This window comes from Argopecten irradians, chromosome 1 (assembly GCF_041381155.1).
Source record: "Argopecten irradians isolate NY chromosome 1, Ai_NY, whole genome shotgun sequence".
NCBI classification, from domain to species: domain Eukaryota; kingdom Metazoa; phylum Mollusca; class Bivalvia; order Pectinida; family Pectinidae; genus Argopecten; species Argopecten irradians.
In genome coordinates this window covers 37,405,611-37,429,251 of record NC_091134.1, presented here as the reverse complement: position 1 = coordinate 37,429,251, position 23,641 = coordinate 37,405,611, and the positions used below count along the sequence as shown (strand labels likewise).

The window sequence follows — 23,641 nt, the reverse complement described above, 5'->3', positions numbered from 1 at the left end:
ATGAATTAATTATAGAGAGTCTTTTAAAGTACACTTCAAAATCCATGCTTCTGCTTTTCCCACAGATTCATAAATCAAAATATTAAACACAATTACAACAAAAGAGTATATACTTTTCTGCTGACCAGAAACTTGTTTGATCCATCCATCCGGCTGACATTCAAAGTTTTAATGTATAGCCCTGACTACAGCTGAGTTTGTGTTTAATCCCATCCATCAGATATTTATGTTAAAAATAAACCCACATTTTGATATCCATCAATCTGGCCCTGCGGGGAAGGTAATTTGTTAAATGAAATCTTCCCCAGATACTTAAATGTTATTAATAACAATTCAAGTAAATAATCGAGTAGACTATAAATATATATACAATGGCTCTTCTGTTTTCTCTAATGTCCACTGAAATAAATACAGGGCTATTAAACGCTGATTTCTCCTGCAGGCTACAGGAGAAAGCCTATACTTTCCCCCTTACCACTAGTGTTATATATAATCCATAGCAATATCACGTACTTAGTAGTTACTGGTACAGGAGACGTAATCAGTTTAATTTCAAGCACAATGGAGTATATATCTTTCACAGCTAATTCAGATAAGCGATTGAGATGATAAGAAGCCCTGAACACTAGAACCCTTTCTGTATTCAGTAATATAACTCGGCTAAATCTCCACGATTTAGAACGTTCTTAGCTTGCCCAGAGTGACCATGAGATGAATTAAAATCCAAAATTAAATCTATCTCTTGTCTTTTCAGAACGATTTTCAAATTACACAGTTGAGCGATGTCACTCACACAATAGGTTTAACATCGACAGAAGCTTGCCGTTTCTAGTCCAGGTGAAATTTAGCTCACATATCCCCCCAGGGAACCTTCCAGTTTTGTTTTCTCTCACATATGTTAAAAAAGAGCACACACATACGCACAGCATCCATATGAACCACACGGTGTCGGATGAAAAGATTCCCAATTAATTTTTTCGGAAAAATGTAATCAAGTTAATGAAACTTTAATGAGAAACAGAGAGTCAGGCTGGATAGGAATTTTTATATGTACATGTAATTTTTCATTTTCTTTTTAATTTTTTTACCTCATTAATCATAGCGTATACATTATGACATAACATGTAAAAGTCCTTCTGACCTCGACTCTAAATTTTGCGTCATTAAAGATTCTGTGATATTGAATTACAGGAAGAAAATATTACTTTAATCATATTAAATGCATGGAAAAATTAATTGGTTCCTACTCAAATTTCCTGATTTTTTGTCTTTTAGGAAAACCAGTATAGAACTTCCGGTATACCATAGATGACTTCTGCAATAGATGTTATAAAAGCTTACATGATCAAAATTGATATCCTTTAAAAGTTCATAAACAGGTCAACTGAAAGCAATTTAACCCTTATGCACCCTTTTGCATTTGGAATCTTATGATAGGACTTAATCAAAGAATGGCAGTTCAATTTGTTTTAATCTACAGGCAAATTTATTCATATCCTAAATCTAGCATTCTAAACTCATTCTTCCTTGAAAATGTATTTGGACTCTTCCTATTACATAAGCAGGACGAGTTCATTATGATATTCAGGGGCCAATGAGTTAATCCTTGGAATCAAAACAAAAGAACAAATTTTATAATTTATCAAAATTTGCTCAGTGAGAAAAAATTGCAATTTGATAACATGACCTTGATATTATAATTTATTTTTATTTGAGACCTTTTTAGTGTGATGAAGATTCAACAATTCTCGACAAACAGGAATACCCTGATGCAGAGCTATTTGCGACGGATAATATTGACATTCTGCCTTAAGCTGTTACACATCATCAATCAAATGTTTGTTTTTTAATCCGAACTAAAGTTGCAAGTCGAAGATTTGTTGTGATTGATTTGTTACCTTGAACACATAATCTTCTTACCTCACTGAAATTTTACGAGTTGTTACATTAAACGGATATAAACACCAGTTGTTGTGTATTGCCATTGACCGTTTTATACTTGTTAAATCAGCAAATTTTACAGGGGGGCAGCTTTTGTTAATAAATTATATTTATTTATAGGAATAAATGTCTAAATATAGAAGTTCAGATTACTCTGAACAAATTAAAGCTTTCATAAAGGGGAGATAACTAAGCACAGAATGTATCTTTTTGAAAGGGGAAGTAACTCATAAAATTGAAGATTTCAGAATGGAGATAATCAACTCATCACAAAATGTAACTCTAATAAAGCCTAAAGGGGAGATAATTCAATATCAGAGAAGAGAAAATAACTAAGTACTTCCAATGAGGAAAAGAAAACCAAGTATTAATCTTAATATTCATGGAGGGGAAATCATCAGTTCGAGAGAAAACGATGGGCAAAGAGACAGGACCTACCTGAGATGATGATTAAATGTTTTTTGACCAATCTGAGATAATGATGAGATGTTTTCTGACCTATCGGAGACGATGATTGATGCTTTTGACCTACCTGATGACGATGATGAGATGTTTTCTGACCTACCGGAGACTATGATTAGATGTTTTTGACCTACCTGATGACAATGATTAGATGTTTTTGACCTACCTGATGATGATGACGATGATGAGATGTTATTGTTCTGTTGATTAAGCTGTGAGCGTGTCACTTTGTCATTGGAGTGGTTTTGAGACTTGGAGTTGCGGCTGTTGTTGATGGAGGTAGAAGTGTGAGCTTGGCCGTCCTTTGACGATGGGTTCGTTATAGTGGGACACTTACTGCCAGACTTGAATGGAGACGGCAACCTACAACAGTGAGTAATATCATGTCATCGTTATAAATTGTACAATATATATATAAGACAGTTCATGTGTGGAGAAACAGGAAAAGACATAACAGTTTATATTTCCTATTGTGTTTGACTCCTGATTTACTGTAGACAAACTTTCTTAAGAGGCAACTAAATTTCGAGTTTCATGAAAGAAACTTGGCTTACAGTATACATCAATTTGTTTCCATGGCAAAGATTTATGATTATAAGTCACGACGACCTATTTTACATTAGCAACTGCAAACCAACTTTCTTTCACAGCAACTTTTTGTGATATTTATTTCTTATGAATTTTAGTATTGCTGATTTATTGTTTAATATTTGTGGTAAATATGAACTGATGGAGATGAACATGTATTACCTACAAGGGCTACAACAACCATGGCACTGTTTACATAAAAACACAGGGACTTGTGGACCTATAAATCTGCCATATCATGTCTACTGTAGATTGTGGCACAGGGGCCTGTGAACTGACATCTGCTACTATGGTTTGATCTACAGCCATTTTTGACTCTTTGATAGAAATATATCATTGTCATGTCCATAGCAAACCAAGCTTGTGATCAAAATGTATCGACCAACAGAATTTTGTCTTCAAACACACGTCCAATCGTCAAAAAAGAATCCAACCCAATAATTGCTACAAGAAACATTTTGAGCTGTTTGAGCTGTATTGACGTCTGCTCGATGAATTAATGATATAGACATGACCTCGTGGGACGGAGCTAGTCGGGAAGCCAGACAAAGTTCCATTTGTCGAGAGCTCTGCTTCCACATTGTTTCTTTATTTTTTGATGTTTTTCTATCATGTTGACAAGCTAAGTCCATTTTGTCATTTCACTGGTAAATATTGCAGACATTTTCACCGAATGGTCTGATTAGATAAACAGTAAAAAGTCAGCAAAAGAAATGGCAAGAAGTGGTTGGAAGGTTACTAGCTGACTGAAAGAGAAGCCAGTTGTTGAACAGACATGGAGACAAATTTGATAAAGAAAATCAAGGTTTTAAACTATGGTGAAATAATGCAAAGTAATTAAAGCCAAGAAATCATGCGCAGATGCGACATATTTTTGGTGGATTCTTCGCAATTGATCAATATTTTCCCATTTCGTACAAAACTGCTAATGCTTCCCAGCATACAGAGTAAATCACCATTCCCGTATTCGTAAAAGAAAGTATCATTGACTCTACTTGGTTTAGGAAAAAACAAATCTAGCCCCGAATATAATCTAAAGGTTCTAAACGGCCAATGTTATATCCCTACACAATACTTCATTATAGTACCTCAGTCTTGGCTCTAATTAGCAGTATAACGAAGGTTTTGTCTTAATGTACAGAAAAATAAAACACAAAGAAACCTGATTGGATACTTTCATCCAAAGCAAACATGAACAAAACGTTTAACGCTGATTCGACTTTCAGTGACTCTGTCTGGCTTCATTCCGATGAAGTTAGTGATGTTAAGATTGTGAACAGTCATCGTTAATTGCTGAATCGGAAATGGAGAGGACAAATCAAAGATACACTGATCTCTGTTTGAAAATGGCAACGTCAGCTGATTGACACAGTGTCTACTATGGGGATGTGGGAGGTAGAAATAGGTCATGATTATCAGAGGAAAAATTGACAAATACAGGAAGATTGAGTGTCAATTAGCTTTAGATCTATAGCATTGGGGCTGCAGTGACTCAGAGTAGTTAAAAGGTCTTGACATATCACAATAAATATTCCACCTATGGGTTGTGATTTTGAATTCCTTGTCGGGGCATTTTTGAAATTGCCAGGTATTGAGCTTTGGTCAGTGTTTTTTTCTCCAGATACTCAGGCTTTCCTCCACCCATAAACCTGGCACATTCTTAAAGGACCCCTGCTGTTCTTTTGACATTAAACTAATTAAAGAATTTCCTTAATTGAAACAGAAATGTGTTGAGCATTATTTCAGCACAACTTCAGGAGAAGTAGTTTTGTTACAATCTATTTACAGATTTAGGTAACATATAAATATCAAATTAATCATAAGGTAATTTATATTTAGAGTATCAAGTTTTAAATTTAAATATCTGGTCCTTCAATCAGGATGCCAGTTAAAATAAGCAATGTTTTGGCTTGAGAAGGGATTATTTTGAAATGTATTTTAACGATAGAATTTTCTTCCACAAAAATATCTAATTACACATGTTAATTGTGTCTCAAGCTAAAGAATGTTGGTTGGTTTATTTTAAACCTTAAATCACAAAACCTAATACAGCTACTGTAATTTTACACAAATCAAAATTGATGGGATTTTAAACAGGTTCCTGGGGTTTCATTGCATGTCAAAATGTAGGAAACAATCATTTATATTCTGTGACGAAATTTGTCCAATCTACAAGTTTAAACAGCAAATCTATCTACTATCTATAAAACCCTAAACATATTTCATGTTGGAAATGCATTCTAAATCTTATCCTTGAATACATGTAATTTTAATGTAACTTGATATATTTCAAAGCTAAAAACAAAATACTGGTATTTGGGAAATATCCCTACTCCTTAAAGCCATAATTATATGTCTGTAGCTAATTATACTGCCAAGGATTTGTCTTATTAACAAAATAACAAGGATATTAACAGCCTGTTCGGCATTAAATTTCAAGGTCAGACCAATTCGCACATAACACTGTAATTCTTCCAAAAATGCTATTCAGTTTAGGCTTGTAACTAATTACTGTTCGTTTTCTTTATGAAACCTTAACGATGAGACAGAATTTTGTCAGCAATTAGAGGGCTGGCAAGTTTGTAAATGAAAGTAGTAAAAAGGAGTTTTATGATGATTTTTTTAATAAAAAAAAGAAAAGCTCCTAAATTGTTAAATATAAATTCTGAAAATAGAGATCAACCCACACAATGCAGTCCATATACGGTATATGAATAATGAATGGCACTACAAGAGTTTAATGAAAAGCATTTGTAAGGAATATAATAAAAACATTGGCCCAATTGCACCATCATTCATTAACTTCAGGAAATTCCTTAACTTAAAAGTTCCCATATGAAAACATTACAGAAGTTAAGTTAAGGAAGGTTCCTTAAAGCTGACAATGCAAGTTAAAATTATTAAATGATTTTTTTTTAAAATAAGTATACTCGTTGTTCAAGAATCGTTTATGAGACATTCCCCGGTTGAGGACAGCCATTTTTGTTTTACATTCCGACGACTCGCCGACCCCTATATAAAGCGCGTGAATCGACACACGTGCGCTCATTCATGTACCTATACACCTAGCATTCCACAGTATATATCACCTACAAATAGGTAAACAAAACCCTCACCTGTAAAACTATATGGGACCTTTTTTTATCAATTAACATTTCAACTCCTCTAAGTTGTCATTTAGATGTTTCTCAAAATAAAATTTCAACGCAAGTGAATAGAAATCCAAACAATAATCCGTCCACATATCTCCACGTATGTCATCGTACCCGATGCACTCAACTGACCGTATACACGTGACTACGTACCTGACCCGAACGAGCGACAGCTATCAAGGACACACACGTGTCGATGTACATGTACGTGTAAAACTTCGTGTATATTGAAGTGTTTTATTAGCTCGTATTGGACATATGTTGGGATATAGCTGACAACACATTCATCTATTACTTCAATGAAATATTGGCAGGTTAGTGCAATGTTTATTTTCAATTTGACATTGTTATTTCCAATATCGGGGCATGTGTATCTGAGACAAGACATGTTTAGAATGACACACGTGTGTCAAGTGTCCCGTGCTTTATATAGGGGGTTGGCCAGTGAAGGTTACTAAGCAGAGCAAAAGAAAAATGGCTGCCACTTCCTTAGATACCACACTGTCATAACTAGGGGATGTCTCAGAAACAATTTTTGAAAAAAATATTTCGTTAATATTTTTTTTTTGTAATTTCAAATGCATGTTTTTAACTTGCATTGTCAGCTTTAACTTCAGATTTTTTCCTTAGCTTCTGTAATACTTCTCTGTATTTTAAGTTAAAAATACCTTAAAGTTAACTGGAATGATTGGGAAACTGGGTTATGGTAGAATATGAAAGTTCATTCTTTTTCCATGGAACACATTTCTGCCAAATTCATCTCTATTGCCATACTATTCTCATGACTTATTGAAATATAGACAAAGGTATTACTGTTTTTATCTACCTTTTTTCGAATCATATTTAATGCCATACATTCAATAAAAATTATGATATTTAGTATTAAAGATTTACAAGTAATGGTCATCTTTTCTCTATATAATTTAATATCTGAAATTGTTTCAGAAAAATTCTTCTAATTTAAACTATACATTAGTCAACATGTTCCACATCGGTCATCAATGATATTTGATGGCCTGCACATGAGCTCAATTAAGTTAAAATTTCAGAGCTACAATAGCAGAACAAAGTCGCTATGTGATTAATGTCTAACATTATATGGTCAAACCATCATGGTCGGCAGATGACTGTTCGACAATTCAATATTTGAATCGGTCAATCAGTGAATTTCTATTAGGAGCCCAGTAATCCATACTTCTGGACAATTACCAATGGTCATTTGGTCAAATCTGTCCGTCATCATGGATGATTCATGTTTCTATGTTAAAGTTTCACCTCGTGGTGTCCGAGTGTTTCCACACATGTAACATTTACCGAATTACATTAGCAATTCCATATCCCTAATAATTTCGAGTCCCTCAGATTTGACGACAATGGCATTGCCATTGTAACTGTCATAATTATACATGTGCCTACATGTCCACTGCCATGGCCCTTTGCTGTCCTCCCAGAAAGCAGTGTAATTAAGTTAGGAGCATTATAAAAACGCCCTATGGCTATCCAAACCAACTTAATTCTTTTGTTGACACGAAATTTTGAGAATTATGGATTTTTTTTATATCGGTTGGTCAGATGGTCAGGGAAGATAATGGTCATTTGATGGAATAGGGGGAAAATGAAGGAAAGAGCAAAACAGAAAGCGGAGGGAAAAATAGTGCAAACAAACAAAGACTGAAGGGAAGATGAAGCACAGGAATATGGAAAAGGGAGGGAAAAAAGAATTAAAGACCATAGATACTATTAGCTGGAAAGGGAGAACGCAGCAAGAATGAAGGGAAAAGTGAAAAACAGAGTACAGAAAGAATGAAATATTGAATAGAAACAATAAGATGTATGGGAGAAAGAGAGAGAGGAAAGGATGAAATGGAGGGAAATTATGTGAAAAGGGAAAATGGATAACAAGAATACAGAGAAAAGAGGAAGGGAATCAAAAAATATAATTGTGAGAGAAAAAAGAAGGTATCAGAAAAAAGTAAGGGTATGGAAAAGTTAAAGAGTGTAAGAAAAAGAAGGGATCAGGGAACAAAGAAAGGTAATGGTATAAATATGAAGGAATATCATGTACGCGAAGATGAGAAATTGAATGAGATTACAAGAGTGATGAGTACCTCCACACCCTGTCTCCTATGATTCAGTAGTGTGATTCACTCTTTGTTTGTGACAAACTCGGCCCATTATACTTAATAAACTTAATTCCAGGCAAATATTTCCCACAGAACAACATTAACACATACACACAGAGCCAATCAGCCGAGAACATGAAGGCCATGTAACCAAACCGCTTATTCACCACTATTGATGAAAGTACTTTGATAACCAAAATTTTTTGTCCTGCCAAATATCAATTTGCTAGTACAACAAGAGGCCCAAATGGCTTGTGTTGTTTATTGCCTGAGCTTCACTTTAAAAAAAACTTTGAATTCTAAAAAATTTTTTCATACCATCTATCAAAATCTGATCAGCTTTCAGAAGAAGCCTATTGTTGAATTGAAATACAGATGCCAAAAGTAATAATATAGCATTGATATACAATCACCTTGGTCCTTGAAATTGTGAGAAACTCTCCAGACATTTTCAAAATATTAAAGTCATTTTTGATCATATATACATATTATATATGGATACCAACCTAGATAGCATTTCACCTCCATTGAGCTGAGGGGTGTTTCTTCCAATGCCCGAATGTTGGTTATCTAGAGTGACTTCCCCTTGTTGGACCTTCGATTGTGAGTGTTCCTTGTTCTGCTGGTGTAGAGATTTCTGCTGTTGTTTAAATCGCGATAAGCTAAAAAATAACCCTAGTATCGATTTCAAATTTCCTTCTTTAATATCTGAAACGAGACAAAGTTTAAAATCATGTATCAGTTAATGAATATAACAAAGCAGATTAGCAAGGATCATTCCGTTACGATTGGGTAGAATTTTGTTGAAATGAAAGTCAAATCAATATCTAAATCCCAAACTCCCAGAGCAATATCACAATTACATTCAGGAAAAAAAATAATAATCAATTTGTTCCAACTACCTTGACAAATGGTTCAAACAGATTTTTTTTTCCAGGATGTAAAATAAACAAAACTTGAAGCAACAACTCCAAGAAAATCATCATTGACTATAGATCAGTGGCTATCCATTATTCAGAACAGTTGATATTTTTGAATTAAATGTTCAATAAATTAATGCAATATAACTTGCTTATTGATCTATAGATTATACAAATGAAACAGATATACTCGGATACATCAACATCAAACACAGACAATTTGAGATTTAGGTCTGTGATATCACGTACAGTAGATAAGATGTCCCGACATATTGCCATTTGCCCTGAGTCCATCTTTTGGTTCCACCGATTTCTTTTACATTTAGATCAACAGCTTTTCTGACCTTTGCTCTTTGATATCTCATTCAGACCCTAAACTTTGTAACTTTTGTCCTATGACATCTAACCTTTTTAAATAAGTAGATATTCAGACCGTTGACATCTGACCTTGAGATTAGTAGGCTTTCTAACCTTTCATTTTCTCTTTGATATTTGACCTTCATTTTATGATTTTCTGACCTTTGCCCTTTAACTAGGTTTTTCGGACATTTGCCCTTTGAAAATGATATCTGACCTTTGCCTTTTGTCATGCGACCTTCGCCCCTGGACATCCTGCCTTCAGATTAGATATTCTTACCTTTTCCTTTTGACATTTTAACATTTAACCTTTTTAAATAAGTAGATATTCGGACCGTTGACATCTGACCTTGAGATTAGTAGGCTTTATAACCTTTCCTTTTCTCTTTGATATTTGACCTTCATTTTATGATTTTCTGACCTTTGCCCTTTGACTAGGTTTTCTGACCTTTGCCTTTTGAGAATGATATCTTTTATCATGTGACCTTCCCCCCTGGACATCTTGTCTTCAGATTAGATATTCTTACCTTTTCCTTTTGACATCTGAACTTTAAATAAGGTACATATTGTTAACCTTTGCCCTTTGACCTACCTTTAGCACTAAGTCCTTCGACGTTGACCCCGAGGGTGGCCAGGAATGTGAGGCACGTATTGATATTTTCAACCTGAAAATTAGCAAAAGGAAGATCTCATTGAATATGCAATACAGTTTAATTCTATTTTTCACTAATTCGGATACTGAGATACTTTTTTTTTCTGTGATGAAATATAAAATGCAATATATTGCAATCTTATCATTTATTCGTTTCAAAATATTTCAGTGTAAATTTGACACAAACATGAATGGTATTGTAGTTGTTAAGACCTTAAGATAAGATCTGTTAGTCCTCTCTGTTATTTTCTGTATAAAATGTATACGTGCATCAGGCTGTTTTAAAAGCTATTTGATAATCATCTATCATATTCACACTTCTGTCTTCATATCACATTTATGTCATCATTCTTATCTACATCAATGAAACTTGACTGTTACCGCTCATACATTTTACAGCCGACACATTCAAGTTTACATTCAAATTCATATGCAGGATTTTAAAATCTATGTTTACAAAGTCTAGAGGTTTAGACATGAAATGATCTGTAATATATATTATATTTATACTTACAACTACCCCAAAATTTAAAAGTTTTTTATCAATACCATTTATTTTAATCGTAAAAGTTTTTTTTATTTTTTTTTTTATTGAAATAACGTCTAATTAAGCCTTGGTATGAATAATATGGTTATTTTTTCCATTACAATTCCACATTTAACAACATTTTCCCGTAATCATTAGGCATAAATCTTGAAGCCTTTTATATTTCATACAATCAAAACCACATTGATTGCAGATTCCAAAAATTTATATTAAAATATGAAACAAATTATTTCAACATCAACACTTCAAGCTGTACATTAAAGCCCCTTTTAAAACATGGCTGTATTTTACGATGCATGAAAAGTACACTGAAACTGACGCACAGCTGAGTTAATAGGGAGGAGTCGTATTTCCTAATATTCGACAAAAAATAACTAAATGAACATTAATAGTTCCCGACATTCCAGGCTCAGAAAAATTGAGAAAATATGTCAATTACTGCAGATTTAATTAGCTTCATCTCCAGGGCCAGCTGTTAGGGGAACCTCGCCCATTACACAAAACAACACTAAACTTTGTCAGACATGTTTACTATTTCTATTTTTTGTCCATTTTATTTGCAGTTTTCACAACAAAAATGCTAACAATATTATATCTGATGGTGAAAACTTGGGTTTTTCTGTAATTTGCATATTACAAAATTTTTCTTCAGTAGATATTGATTATCATGTCATGTGTTTGTGAGTGTGATGTCATATGAGTTTTACTTTAAAACTAATAACGTCATAATATTGACACATATTACCCTATGGGCAGGTATCAATTTTAAAAAATGTCAAGATGGACGATCTATGGTTACATATGTTGACATTCTGAACAGAAAATAAATGTTGTCCTCAAATATATTTGAACAATATTCCGAATAATTGTAAAGCATGAACGTCCTACAAAAATTCAATGGGCAATAAATCAAACTTGTAACATTCTTGTTTTCCTTTCTTTGAGAAACCCCAAAATATTGGTCCCTGTACATTTGCCTTGGCAGTAATTGTGATAATTTTATATCAAATCAACACCATTTGGCCCTCAGTTTGACATGTTTTACCCGAGAAGTGTAGAACTCGGGTCTGATGTGGTCTCGTTATAATGTTAAATTATTGATGGTTCTTCTCTATACCTTCGATAAACTGTGATGACTGGGGACGGCCGATGACTCATCACTCTCGCTACCATGTCAGTTGTTAATCACAAATAACGGCTTTTACTTCGAGAAATCAATATTGATACTTTGATCTCATTTATTTACATCTAACCAGTTGCACAACATCATTGAAAGATTTCCATTATCCTTATCTAAATCTACTTTTCTTCGACTTCTCTTAACAGAACTTTAGCAACGACAAATTAATGTACAAGCAAAATGTCTTAATCCTTGATAACTTCACTGAAATATTTCGCCCAAAGCGGCTGTCAGCATGTCCAGTGTCATTTTTTATGTTAATTTCACCTGATTTCATTAGAGAAAAGGCAGCATTCAATGACCTGAAGCAATATTTTATGACGGACCAGATTTTTTTAATGGTTGTTTTTTTCTGTTATCAATTGCTTCCAAAATATCAATGGACAAAGTTTTTGATTAAAATCGATAGGTGGCTGTTTGTAATCACATTCTTTTCAGAATTAAACATCAATCCAGCATCCACGATGTTGAATAATTTGAGCAGACGACAGTTGCTTCTCCAGCAGAGGACACTTTTTTCTATCAGAGCCCCAGCCAAACAGAAGTGATTAGGACTATAGGCCCCATTATCAGAAAAGCATGTGAAAGCACATGTTAGGGAGTGCCTTTATAATCAGAGAATATTGAATAAATTCCATGTTTATAGCCACAAAGGGCAGTCTGAGCCACCCAAAATTACCCTTAATGAACCAAACACAATCTCGGTAAAATCTCTCACGAAACATGGTATAATAATATCTCAATTTTGTCCTCGCTTTTCAATTTAAAAGTGTAAAAGCCAGAGACACAGCATCCTTGTTGTGTCTTTGGACAGCATCATTCCATCCAGCGACCCCTTGGTATTTCATTGGAAAAGATATACCAGTAGGTCAAAGTTTTAAAAAAAACCTGTTTTGTTTATTTAGTTCTAAATAAAATAAACAGATTTAACCGATATGTTATGAAATCAATTCTATGATGGAGTCAAAAAGTTATATTCCTAAATGATTCCTCAGATACAAAAATCCTTTGATAATTTATTGTCAATTACAACGTAATGCAACAGGAAGGTATTGTAATAACCTTATTACAAATGTCCTTGAATTGGTTTTAGAGACAGCAACATTTAAGTTTTGCAACAATTTATCAACAAAGTAGGACATGCCCTCCACCTCTGAGTCACGAGTTTGAATCACATCTGGGGCAAGTGCCAGATACTGACCAATGGTTGGTGTATTTTTAGGCACTAGTTTATGTTTTTTTAGGGTACTCTAAATCTGGCACATCCGTTTACGACAATGGCTGCAAACGATGTTAAACAAACAACCCAACACAACACAACAAATGATCTATATAACATTTTTACTTCTCTCTGAAAAAAGAGCTCCACTTTTTGCTGTATACCATATATCAGTACGCAATTCATCAACATCGGAGCAATGTTTTCATGTCCTGTCACCACAAATCCCATTCCTTCGATTAATAACAGCATTATCCTATCTAAGTCATCCGATAGAATCCATGGCAACCGTGACTTAAAGCTGGCTGTAACTGACCAACCCGCAAAGTGAAGAAGAGTCATCCATTTGATTGCTACAAACACCATAAAAAATTTATCAGAAGGACCACGGAAGGTGTCTAAATCAATATATCTTAGATCAACTGTCCGATTATATCGAAAATTGCATGGTATCGCCTCTTCATTGATGGTACAGTGGTCAAGCCTCACTGAGTCGAAGATTATAGACCGTTCACACGAGATGGTAAGGACAAGTGTTTTAGCAGGTGAATGATATTTGTTTTTCATCCTGACCAAATAAAACACTCGCCATTCCTTTGTGATGGATAAGTGATTTTGTGAAAAAAATATAACAACCTCAGCTGTCTTGTGAGAAATGATCAGTCCAGAATGTGCTAACTGAGGACAAGATGGGACGTGGCTGGGAAGATGTCTCCTCGAGCAACACTACATATACACTACAATTCCAAGAGATGACATCTATTTTTTTTAATAATTTAGATATCCAAAATTACAGTACATATGGCTTACTATGATACAAAGAGTGCATGCATGATGATCACGTAAATATCACTCAATATTGAAAGTGAAACTTCGCTATATTCAATAACGTCGGCAAAAATACCAGGTGAACTTTTAGGACTAGGCGCTCGCGAAATAACCTGATTTTGTAGGTAGCAATTAGATTGTGTAATCAAGAGACAAAAGGGGCTAGCACAACCAATACGGTTTTATGTCTAGTCGTCACCTTAATATAAGGTAATAGACAGCTTTTAAGATCATAAACGGAAAAATCAATTTCCCCGGAAGAAGGGATTTGCCCATACTGCAATCGTGCTCAATCAAATACTCTATTTTTGGCATCATAAACACTAGTTAACTTCACACTTTCTAATTTCCATCCAGATTGGGCGAGATTTTCATTAATTTTCATACCACTACCATTGTACAATATTTTCATAATCATTTCATAAAATAAACTAATTTAGAATTACACCAGATACTTATTTCCAATTTCCGTTTTATTTAGACAGAGCTATTGCAACATTTTCATTCTGACAGCCAGTGCTAGGTGGCTGCTAAAGGCGGTGGCTTTTGTTCTCGGCGGATTTTGATTGGAGCCTTTCTACAAGCCTACTAGCAGACGCCATTTTTCCCCGTGGGTCATAAGAATGCTGTATTTACACCGCTGTTGATTGCGACACTGACGGCGTCCCCGATTAACAAGTGTTCAGAGTGTAATAATATCACATTTAGCGACAATACTACAGTCATTGTCGCTCCCGGTTAGCTGCCTTCATTTGCATAATTGAATACACCTCTTTATACATGGTAGCAGCAGCGCTGATGTAACTCATGCTTGAGACTGATAACAGAGGAGAAATTATGGAATATTTTATAATTAATTTTGTCAACACAACAGTTATTGATCACATGTAGAAATGTGTAAAATCATTATCGACACATTTTTTAAAATATCTAATCATAACTACCAAATTGTTGTTTTGATTTTTTTTTTTTCAATTTTTCATCTAAATTTTATTTGTTAGGAAATTTAAAAAACTGACAGCTCAGAATATCTGCAAGATATATCGGCACTCTGGACACTTTCATATCAAAATTGGACAAGACGGAATGCATCTGGATGAGATTTGACAAAAATAGGGTTAAACTGTATGCCTCGTCACATCATTTCTTACGAGGGTGATAATGTAAAAAAAAAAAAAAAAAAAAAACGCATTCTAAGGACATTATATATCTTTTGTTTAAAGATTGTCTCTGGAATTGTTCACCAGTAGTTATTGACGTCATCATAGGTCTATTTTTGTAGTCACCAGACCCAAATGATATTGCCATGGCAACCCTTCAGAAGTTGACAACATGTGCCTGAAGCATGTCTATAAAATCTGTTTTCCCCCATAAATGTCGAAGCAAAATGTCTGCATCTTTCTGTAATACAGTGTCTGAATTAACAGTAATTTCATAAATATACTTAATAAACTAAATACAGAGACAAGAAACTTAAGCTCAGTTCATTAATTGGGTCATTTTTTTCAACAAACCTATAAACCAGCAATAGTTTTCAGTGTTGCCCTTTATGCAAATAGATAAAATAGCTGAGAATTACTCCCAAACAGTTTTCCATTCACAAACAAAAAACAGAAGAAAAAAAAAAGAATTAGGTATCTTTAGCTTTTTTTTTCACCAGCAAGAAAGGTTCCATGAAACCAAGACGATCTTTTTTAGCAGGTCACATGACACCAAGAAGAAGTGCTAATTTGATCAACGACCAAGATTACAACGGAGACTGTTTAATCAAGTTAGAGGCTTAATTCGTGAGCATGCCCAGTGTTCTATGGTGTTGATATAATTGACTTTTGGAAGAAGGAATGTTACATGTAGCTAAAGTGTTCTGAAATTGTGGTGATGTTTAGCATCCATCTTGTCAACAGCTTCACAGGTATACAGTGAAACTTTTCTTTCGAACATTTGTGACATATATCACAAATTATCGAGAGAAGTGTGGACATTTCAAGATGGTGGATGACTTTTGTCAACATGGATTCTGTTCTGAGTGACACATAACATTTTGCCGATTGATACAAAGTCCGCGCTCTGTGATGTAATCTAGTGAAATGGTTTCTATTCTTGTGGCATTTTACAAAGACACTTTATACCAATTCCTATAAAACTCTCTGATTTTAAAATGCCTTGCAGTGACCTTTTCTTTTCGGAACTGTTAACTAGAATTAATGTTACTGCGGTTTTCAGAAAATGTCATACAAAATCTTTTCCACTAAATCAGCATTTCTAGCCTACAGGAATCCCAATAGATCAGTGTCTTCACAAGGCTTTTTAATTCAGGCTTTTCCAACAGCAAACAAAACACTTAAGAGATTTGGGGAGCATGTCAGCAATTGTTTCTGATAATTCCATTGAATTTTTTAAGACCATCTCAAAGTTTTTAGTTGTTTTATTTTATGGGTCCCGAATAAATTGATTCATCAAAGATTCAGACTCAGATACATTTTAGCTAGATAATTACTGAAAATTCAACACAGGAAGGTCAAGGTCATGAAATGCAACACATTGGAGTTTCAAGGTCATGAAATGCAATGCAAGGGTTTCAAGGTCATGAAAGGTCATGAAATGCAACGCAAGAGTTTCAAGGTAATGAAATGCAATATCATATCTGGGAACTGTTAGACTTTGAAAATTTTCATTACTAATTACTTTTTTCATGTTTTTTTTTTTATTTCTTATATAGACTTTAGTACTGATCTAAAGGTGAGTCAAGGAAAAAATCAATTTTGTATTGAAATTAAATTCTCAAGACAAATGTTTTCTACAGCAAGTACAGGATAATGCAGTATCATACCAAAGGAAAACCATGAACAGATCTATGTTGTAGGACATAGCAATTGCCAGGTGAAGCTGAAATGACATTAGTTTGTATGTTTGGCATAAAACAGACATAACTTCCTGGTGATGAGACCTCACAATGTTGTCTACATGAGGCCAAATTTTACATGGTAACCATGATGGTACTGTAGGTGGAAGGTCAAAGATGGGTCATGTGTACCATATACCACGGCACCAGGACTTGAGAATCATCTCAGTACAGGGATGTATACCTGGAAAACTAATTAAGTGTCTTGTAGGAACTTGACAGGGTGCATATCTACTGACAACCACCAGTTGAGAAAATAGATTCAGCCTTGTTTACTTATAGCCAGAAATAATGCCTCATTGTAAGGTTCAGAAGAAGTGTTTTATTTAAACTCACTTGAAGGAAAGATGCTTTATTAATACGGTATGTTAGAAACCACATTGGAACTGTCCAACTTAAAAGACTCAAAATATTTTTATGTACTCTCTGTAATCAACTGAATTAGAAATTCCATTTGTTGAAACTGTGGTAATGTATGTCTACAGGTTCACTCTGAATATCCACACTATTTTTGACTAAAAAATTCCAAAAAATTCTGATTAGTCTGATTAAGAATTCAAAGTTTAGACAGTTTGGAAATGGGAAATACAACGATTATTTCATTTGGCCTAACGTGCAAGAATTTACATGATTGGTCACATATTTGTTCCTACAGTCTCATTATGTATACAGTTTTAAGCTTCATCACTGACACAGACATATCTTGTAAACATGTTAATTACTCAAACAATGGCATGATGTTGATTTCCTCGAAAAGTCTCTTTCCTGATTGTGTCTGCCTTGAAACCTTTAGCCGATACATTCCATCCTTGATGAGGTATAAACTTAAGACCTACAGCCAAACAATACTGGGAAACTCAGAAACGCATTTACCAATCTACAGATTCATTTGTCAATGACAAGGAAAAGATTGCCATTCCTGCTGGCTATGACTCCATTCTGATGTAGAATCCTGAAATTGACCAGTGTGACCAGTGGTCAATCAGAGTGAACTCAAAGTGACCTCCAGATGACCATTTAGACCTTACCTTTGAAATCCCACTCTCTTCAATACCGTATTTCACCGCAAATAAGACCCCTCCCGCAAATAAGACCCCCCACCTATTTTGACACATTTTCAGACTTAGGGGGGATGTCTGCAAATAAGACCCCCCACCAATTTTTCAGTTTACTGGATGATGGATTTGAGCAATGGAGTAATTAAAAATATCACCAAATTGACTTCGTATCGGAATTTTTTTTGTGTTTATTTTATCGGCATAGAAAAATCACGTAGTAAAGAACTGTTTGTGTGCTTGTTATTTTTGTCATTTAATTCAAGTTAATTCACGGGTGATTTAATTTAATTATCAATAACTACGAAATGTGAACAGTGTTTATATTTAATCGGAGGCTATTTTCAACAAAATACGCCGATATTTGTTTCCATGAACACTTCAACACGTTTTACTGTTCCTACGGCTTGTCATTTTTTACATGCATCGGCAAAGATATTCGTCATTGATGCAGATCGTTTCTGCACTCGTGGATTCTAACTTAATACAATCATTACCTTAAACATCTACTTAAGGCATTTACAATTTCAAATATGTTTATTTGTGAACGTAACGTACCTGCAGTTCACGATCAGTTGGAGAAACCATGCTTTACTTTTCGGCCGCCATGTTTTGTTAACGCAGTCAGTATAATATGATTAGCCGCAAAGTTTCGTATTTTACTCTGGATACAAAAATACTTGCTACGATGTTTTAATGCAGTTAATACTTGGATTAATATCTGAAATATTATCAAAAACTATCGTCGTATCAATAGCAATACCGATCAAATTCCCAAACACGACCCGGTGTGAAAATGTGAAAGTATGGCTTCAACCCGGCGCCATTTTCCTACACATGTGTGTACGATGTTACAAACAACTGCATCAGTGCATGTCGGCACGTTGAAGTTAAATCACGATCGTTTGCTCATTTGACTGAGACAAATGTACGTAAATTCTTCTGTCTATAAACAAATTTGATATGTAAACTTTTGCAGTGAATTTTAAATAGGCCTGAGTCCGAACGGCGATCGTCCTTCCGATTCACGGCGATTGATTCACGTGTTTACTAAGACGGAGATGTAGTTGTGATCGTAAACAATAACCTAATTTGAATATTTTAAAATAACAATACGATTATTAAAACTTCTAGATTAAAATGACATTGCTTATGATGCTGTTTCTTCGTTTTGATTCATTGGTGAATGTCCGCGTGACTCTTGCAAAAATGTGCGTTCCTTTCAGACTTACGTTACAACTGCCCTAATATTGTTTAACAAGTTATATTTTAATTTGTCATAACATTTGATTTAATTTTACTCATGCGTCTTCATTATTATTATAAATACTTGAACATCTTGCTATTACCCATCTGTCATACGACTGTTACAACGATGACAGGACATTAAAAAATCCAATATGGCGACCTCATAGATCGATGTTATCAGGCGGGTTGTCCGCAAATAAGACCCCCCACCACTTTTGACCTTTATTTCTTCTCTGGGAGGGGGGTCTTATTTGCGGTGAAATACGGTAAGCTCAGGATTTTGGGATTTCGACAGGCAAAATAAAGGGATTGGTATCAGTTTTCTACTCATTTCTATATAGGTTTGTCTCGAGTTGTTAAACTTTGTCCAATATCCCAACCCTCAGATCTAAAGTATGGATTCATTTCCAGACGAAATATTCTACGAAAGTGAATTAATATAGACAATAGAATTAAACGGGTCGTACCAGGTATATGATATTGTCTTATCCTTGTCAACAGATATACCTGCATGACTCAACCACTCCGTCACACACTGTCTGAGTTCTACAACCCATATTGTCTTGTCAATCTCCATAATCAAGTGAAGAAACCAGAAATGTTCTGACCTTGTAGTACATTTGTTTGTCTCAGTAAACAGACAAGTGGAGTACAGCCTGTTTAAAAAATAGCTACGATAACGTCTTTGATGAAAGTGTTGGCAACCCCTGTATCTGCCAGGTATCTCTCGCTATCTCTTGATCCCCCCAGCCTGTAGGACAGTACAGTATGTGCTTCTTCACCATAATCACATAAATAGCACGCTAAAGGTCTTACAGGAAGTCAAAGAGGAAATACAAGACTTGGCAAGGACGGTAGATACATTATACTGTTGGTTACTGAGAGACAACACAAGGCATGAAGGCTCTCGCTGATTTAGGTGGAGCCACATTTCAAATTACTGCAGTTTTTTTTCTCTTTTCTTTATTTTTTCTTTATCTTTTTTTTTATTCAATTTAGAGTAACGGAAAGAAGGGGTTGTATTTTGAAGCAAAGGCTATTTTACAAGCATTCAAAACGTTTTTAAAAAAAAAAAGAATAATATGGCTGTCAAATTAATGATTGCAGTATTGAGAATAGACTGCTGATTATTTGTCTTGCTTGACAATAATGTATTCAGCTATATTCTTGTTATTTACATAAAACAGTGCTAATGCCAGATTTTGAAAACTTTACATCTCAATTGAGATGATTTTTAGATTAACACAAAACCTGTGAATACGTTAAGAAAAACAAAACATAGAATATTGCATCTGTTTTGGATTGATGTCTTCTTTCCTTTATAGTGAAGTGGAAATAGGATTTGTGTTATCTTATGCAACTATATGATTGAGCAGACTACGACAAATTTTCCCCTCTGATAACAGAAAAGACCAAAATAGCATTGGTAAAATTATAGCAAAACTACAGCAAAATTACAATAAATTGGTTAATGACATTTTGGAAATTCTATCACTTTGAATTGTTTAATTTCCTAAATGATTATTTTGGAAGCTATCAAAAATTACAAAGTTACCAAAACATGACCATAGCTGGGACTAAAATTGGAGCCATGTCCAATTGACATATTTGACTGAAATCAGTGCATGTGTTTTAGCTGTCCATGTCTTGACCTGAAACCTGTATCATCGGATGTGTCCATTTCAGTTTTCCATTTCTCTATTGGCATTATAAATAAACTAACACTCGATGAATCATCACAAGGTCAACAGAATCTCAGCTGTATCTAACACATAAACCTAATTCTTCTATTAACGTTTTCTAATCTAAATGTGGCCAGAGAATGACCCCCTGAGGTGTGGCAGAAAGAACGACACTGCTGGAGAAAAAAATTGCGTGATTAAATACCTGTGTAAAGTCATTGTAGAATACAGTTACATGGTGGAGGATTTTATTGTACGAGATGGACAGGAGTACTACAGGATATCATCAGCGACACACAGAGTCATTGTCAGGATTGGATAGTGTGATCAAACGTGACTGAGGAAATCGAACGTCTGCATAGAATAGCACAGCCACTGTGCCGACTAAAGCGGGAGTCGTGGATCAATCACAACACAGAATCGGAGACACGCCTTTTCTCTGATCTCCCGGTGATTGGAAAGATGTCCCTAATGGGATGATCAATTAATTTCTGTCTTTTATCAAGACGGTTATTGAATAGCAGGAGACACCAGACTATGTAGGGGGCGGTTGATTAAAGGCTACGTTGGCTGATAACTAAATGTATTATCAGAGATTTAAGTAATTATTTGTATATCAAAAGATTCCACAGTAGATATATAACACTCTGGTGCTGACAATTACAGCTCTCAGCAACAGTTGTTATATCAAACATCTTACTTGATCATATGTATAAATGTTTTCTTGGATTACCGTATTTTTTGAAAGAACATATTAATCTCTAAGAATAAGTTCATTGATCACGTCAGTTAGAGTATCAATCTGTAAGAACAACATGATGCAAAAAAAAAAAATGTCACGTGTACGAAAGGTAATTATTTCCTTTGTAAAAAGAAATCATCAAAAAGACAAAATATTATCAGTTATATGAAATTCTATACCTTTTCTGCCAAAGCCAGCCTCTTAAACCCTGATTCCTACTCTTAACTGTGCCTTCTACCAACATCCCTTTCCACCTCACTGCATTTTAATCATCATATAAATGTAAAGTGTACTTATTAAACCTTATAAAAAACATCTGGCCCATTCTAGTGGAAACTTCGCCACAAAACAGCATCTGTTGGCCGTGAATAATTCCCCAACATCTTAAATAAAAGTATTCTCTTGTGACATGTTGCAGTCAGTTTTTAATTTTCCTCAATAATGAAAGGAAATCAATACACAAGTTTTAACAACATAAATAAATATCACTGGCCATGATCGAGGCAACATGTTCTTGCTGAGGATTTAAACCTAGATAAGGTATTATACCGTATGGGTTTTTGTCATCATCAGCATATTATTGCTGTATTCTATACATCTTGTATTGATTTTTTCCTGGTTTAACTAATCTTCATCTCTGTAAGTTACTGCTGCTGTGAATCCACATTGGGTTTGCGAGTGTGCATGAGAGGGGAGGTAACTCTTACTACTTTATCATCATCTGTACAGGCAAAACCAGATTCAAGAATATATATGGACTGTACACAAGGCTGCTTTCAGTATTAAATTATTCTGAAACCCTGATATTATCAATGATTTCTATTTTTCCAAATATGCAGATAATATAGCCAAACTTCATCATCTCAATTTGAGCATGCTCATAGTCTATGAACTCCTTGCCATTATTTCGTTAATGTAGATAACTGATTTGTTGTTATTTGTACAGTGGCAAGTTATGTGGGATCTTATTTATGTAAAACTACATGTAACTCAGAGTCAAGAGTTGATGAATGTAAAATTTATGTGGAATCATACTTTTTCTTATATTTTATTATTCTTATTTTTTTCTTCTTTTTTTTTGGGGGGGGAGGGGAGGGACATAATGACAGATGTGCAGATGTGTGTGAGTGTGTATTTTCTCCAAAGTGTGACATTTCAGACAAAACCTGTGTTTCTCTTGCATGAAATTAGCAAAAACACACAAGCTCACTAATTGTAAGACAGAGATGGTGAATCCTCAGCTCTGTCATGCAGAATACAGAGGCTTACATCACTGAAGAGGACCCCTCCACTCTGACCCAACAGATGGTAACAATAATAAATGTTCTGTAGAAAAGTCTGGTCTCTGTAAAAGCTATAGCTACATCAGAGATGTGTAAAAGGTAATGATTTATTGTGGAGTAGTAAGACTAAGCTATTGTCTGACAAGGATAAAAACAAACAGCACACCAATCTATACAATGTGCATCATGAGTTTATGCACAGTGCCAAAGTCAGACACAGTTGCACAGTTTCACATAAATTGTTAATTTGATAATATTTTACACCTTTAGGTATGAGAAAAAAATGTATGAACCCCCCACCCCCCTCAACAATTTTTCTCTCTACACCCCCCACACGACCCCTACCACCTCAATAATCCCTCTCTATAACCCCTTAGATCTCCAAACTGGTATTTTCTTTTGGGGTGAACCCAGGATGGCTTTTACATATATTATCTATTAAGAAGCCAGATGCTGCTATATTTATTAATCATTTGTCCATCAATTAAATTCCTGTATCATAAGAAACATGTTAAACTAGATTAGGAAGCTTTTTTTCTAACGAAGACCAGACAAGCACTAAATGGTTAATTAGGGCTAGCTTTATCCTGTAGTATCTAATGTACGCAGATGGTATGGAGAGTATCCTAAAGTTAGTATTGGAGAGAGGATAAGGGGGGAGGGGGGGGGGGAGAGGGCAAGGAACCAAAAGACAACGTTTATAATTTCAATATGATCATGATTACATCTTAGGCACTGATGCCTTCACCTTCGTGTGGAA

General features: G+C 34.7%; 1 protein-coding gene across 7 annotated transcripts in view; it reads right to left on the bottom strand.

Annotated features, from left to right (window-relative positions):
* The window catches only part of LOC138326489 (neuron navigator 2-like), a 458,029-nt gene that overhangs the window by 136,176 nt on the left and 298,212 nt on the right, over window positions 1–23,641 (bottom strand). For all 7 annotated transcript variants that reach the window (XM_069272611.1, XM_069272601.1, XM_069272590.1 and 4 more), the window contains exons 4-6: window positions 10,136–10,208; window positions 8,773–8,974; window positions 2,570–2,766 (exon numbers count right to left, since the gene is read on the bottom strand). In XM_069272611.1, coding sequence (XP_069128712.1) covers window positions 2,570–2,766; window positions 8,773–8,974; window positions 10,136–10,208 — 472 coding nt within the window. The remainder of the gene's footprint in view (window positions 1–2,569; window positions 2,767–8,772; window positions 8,975–10,135; window positions 10,209–23,641) is intronic.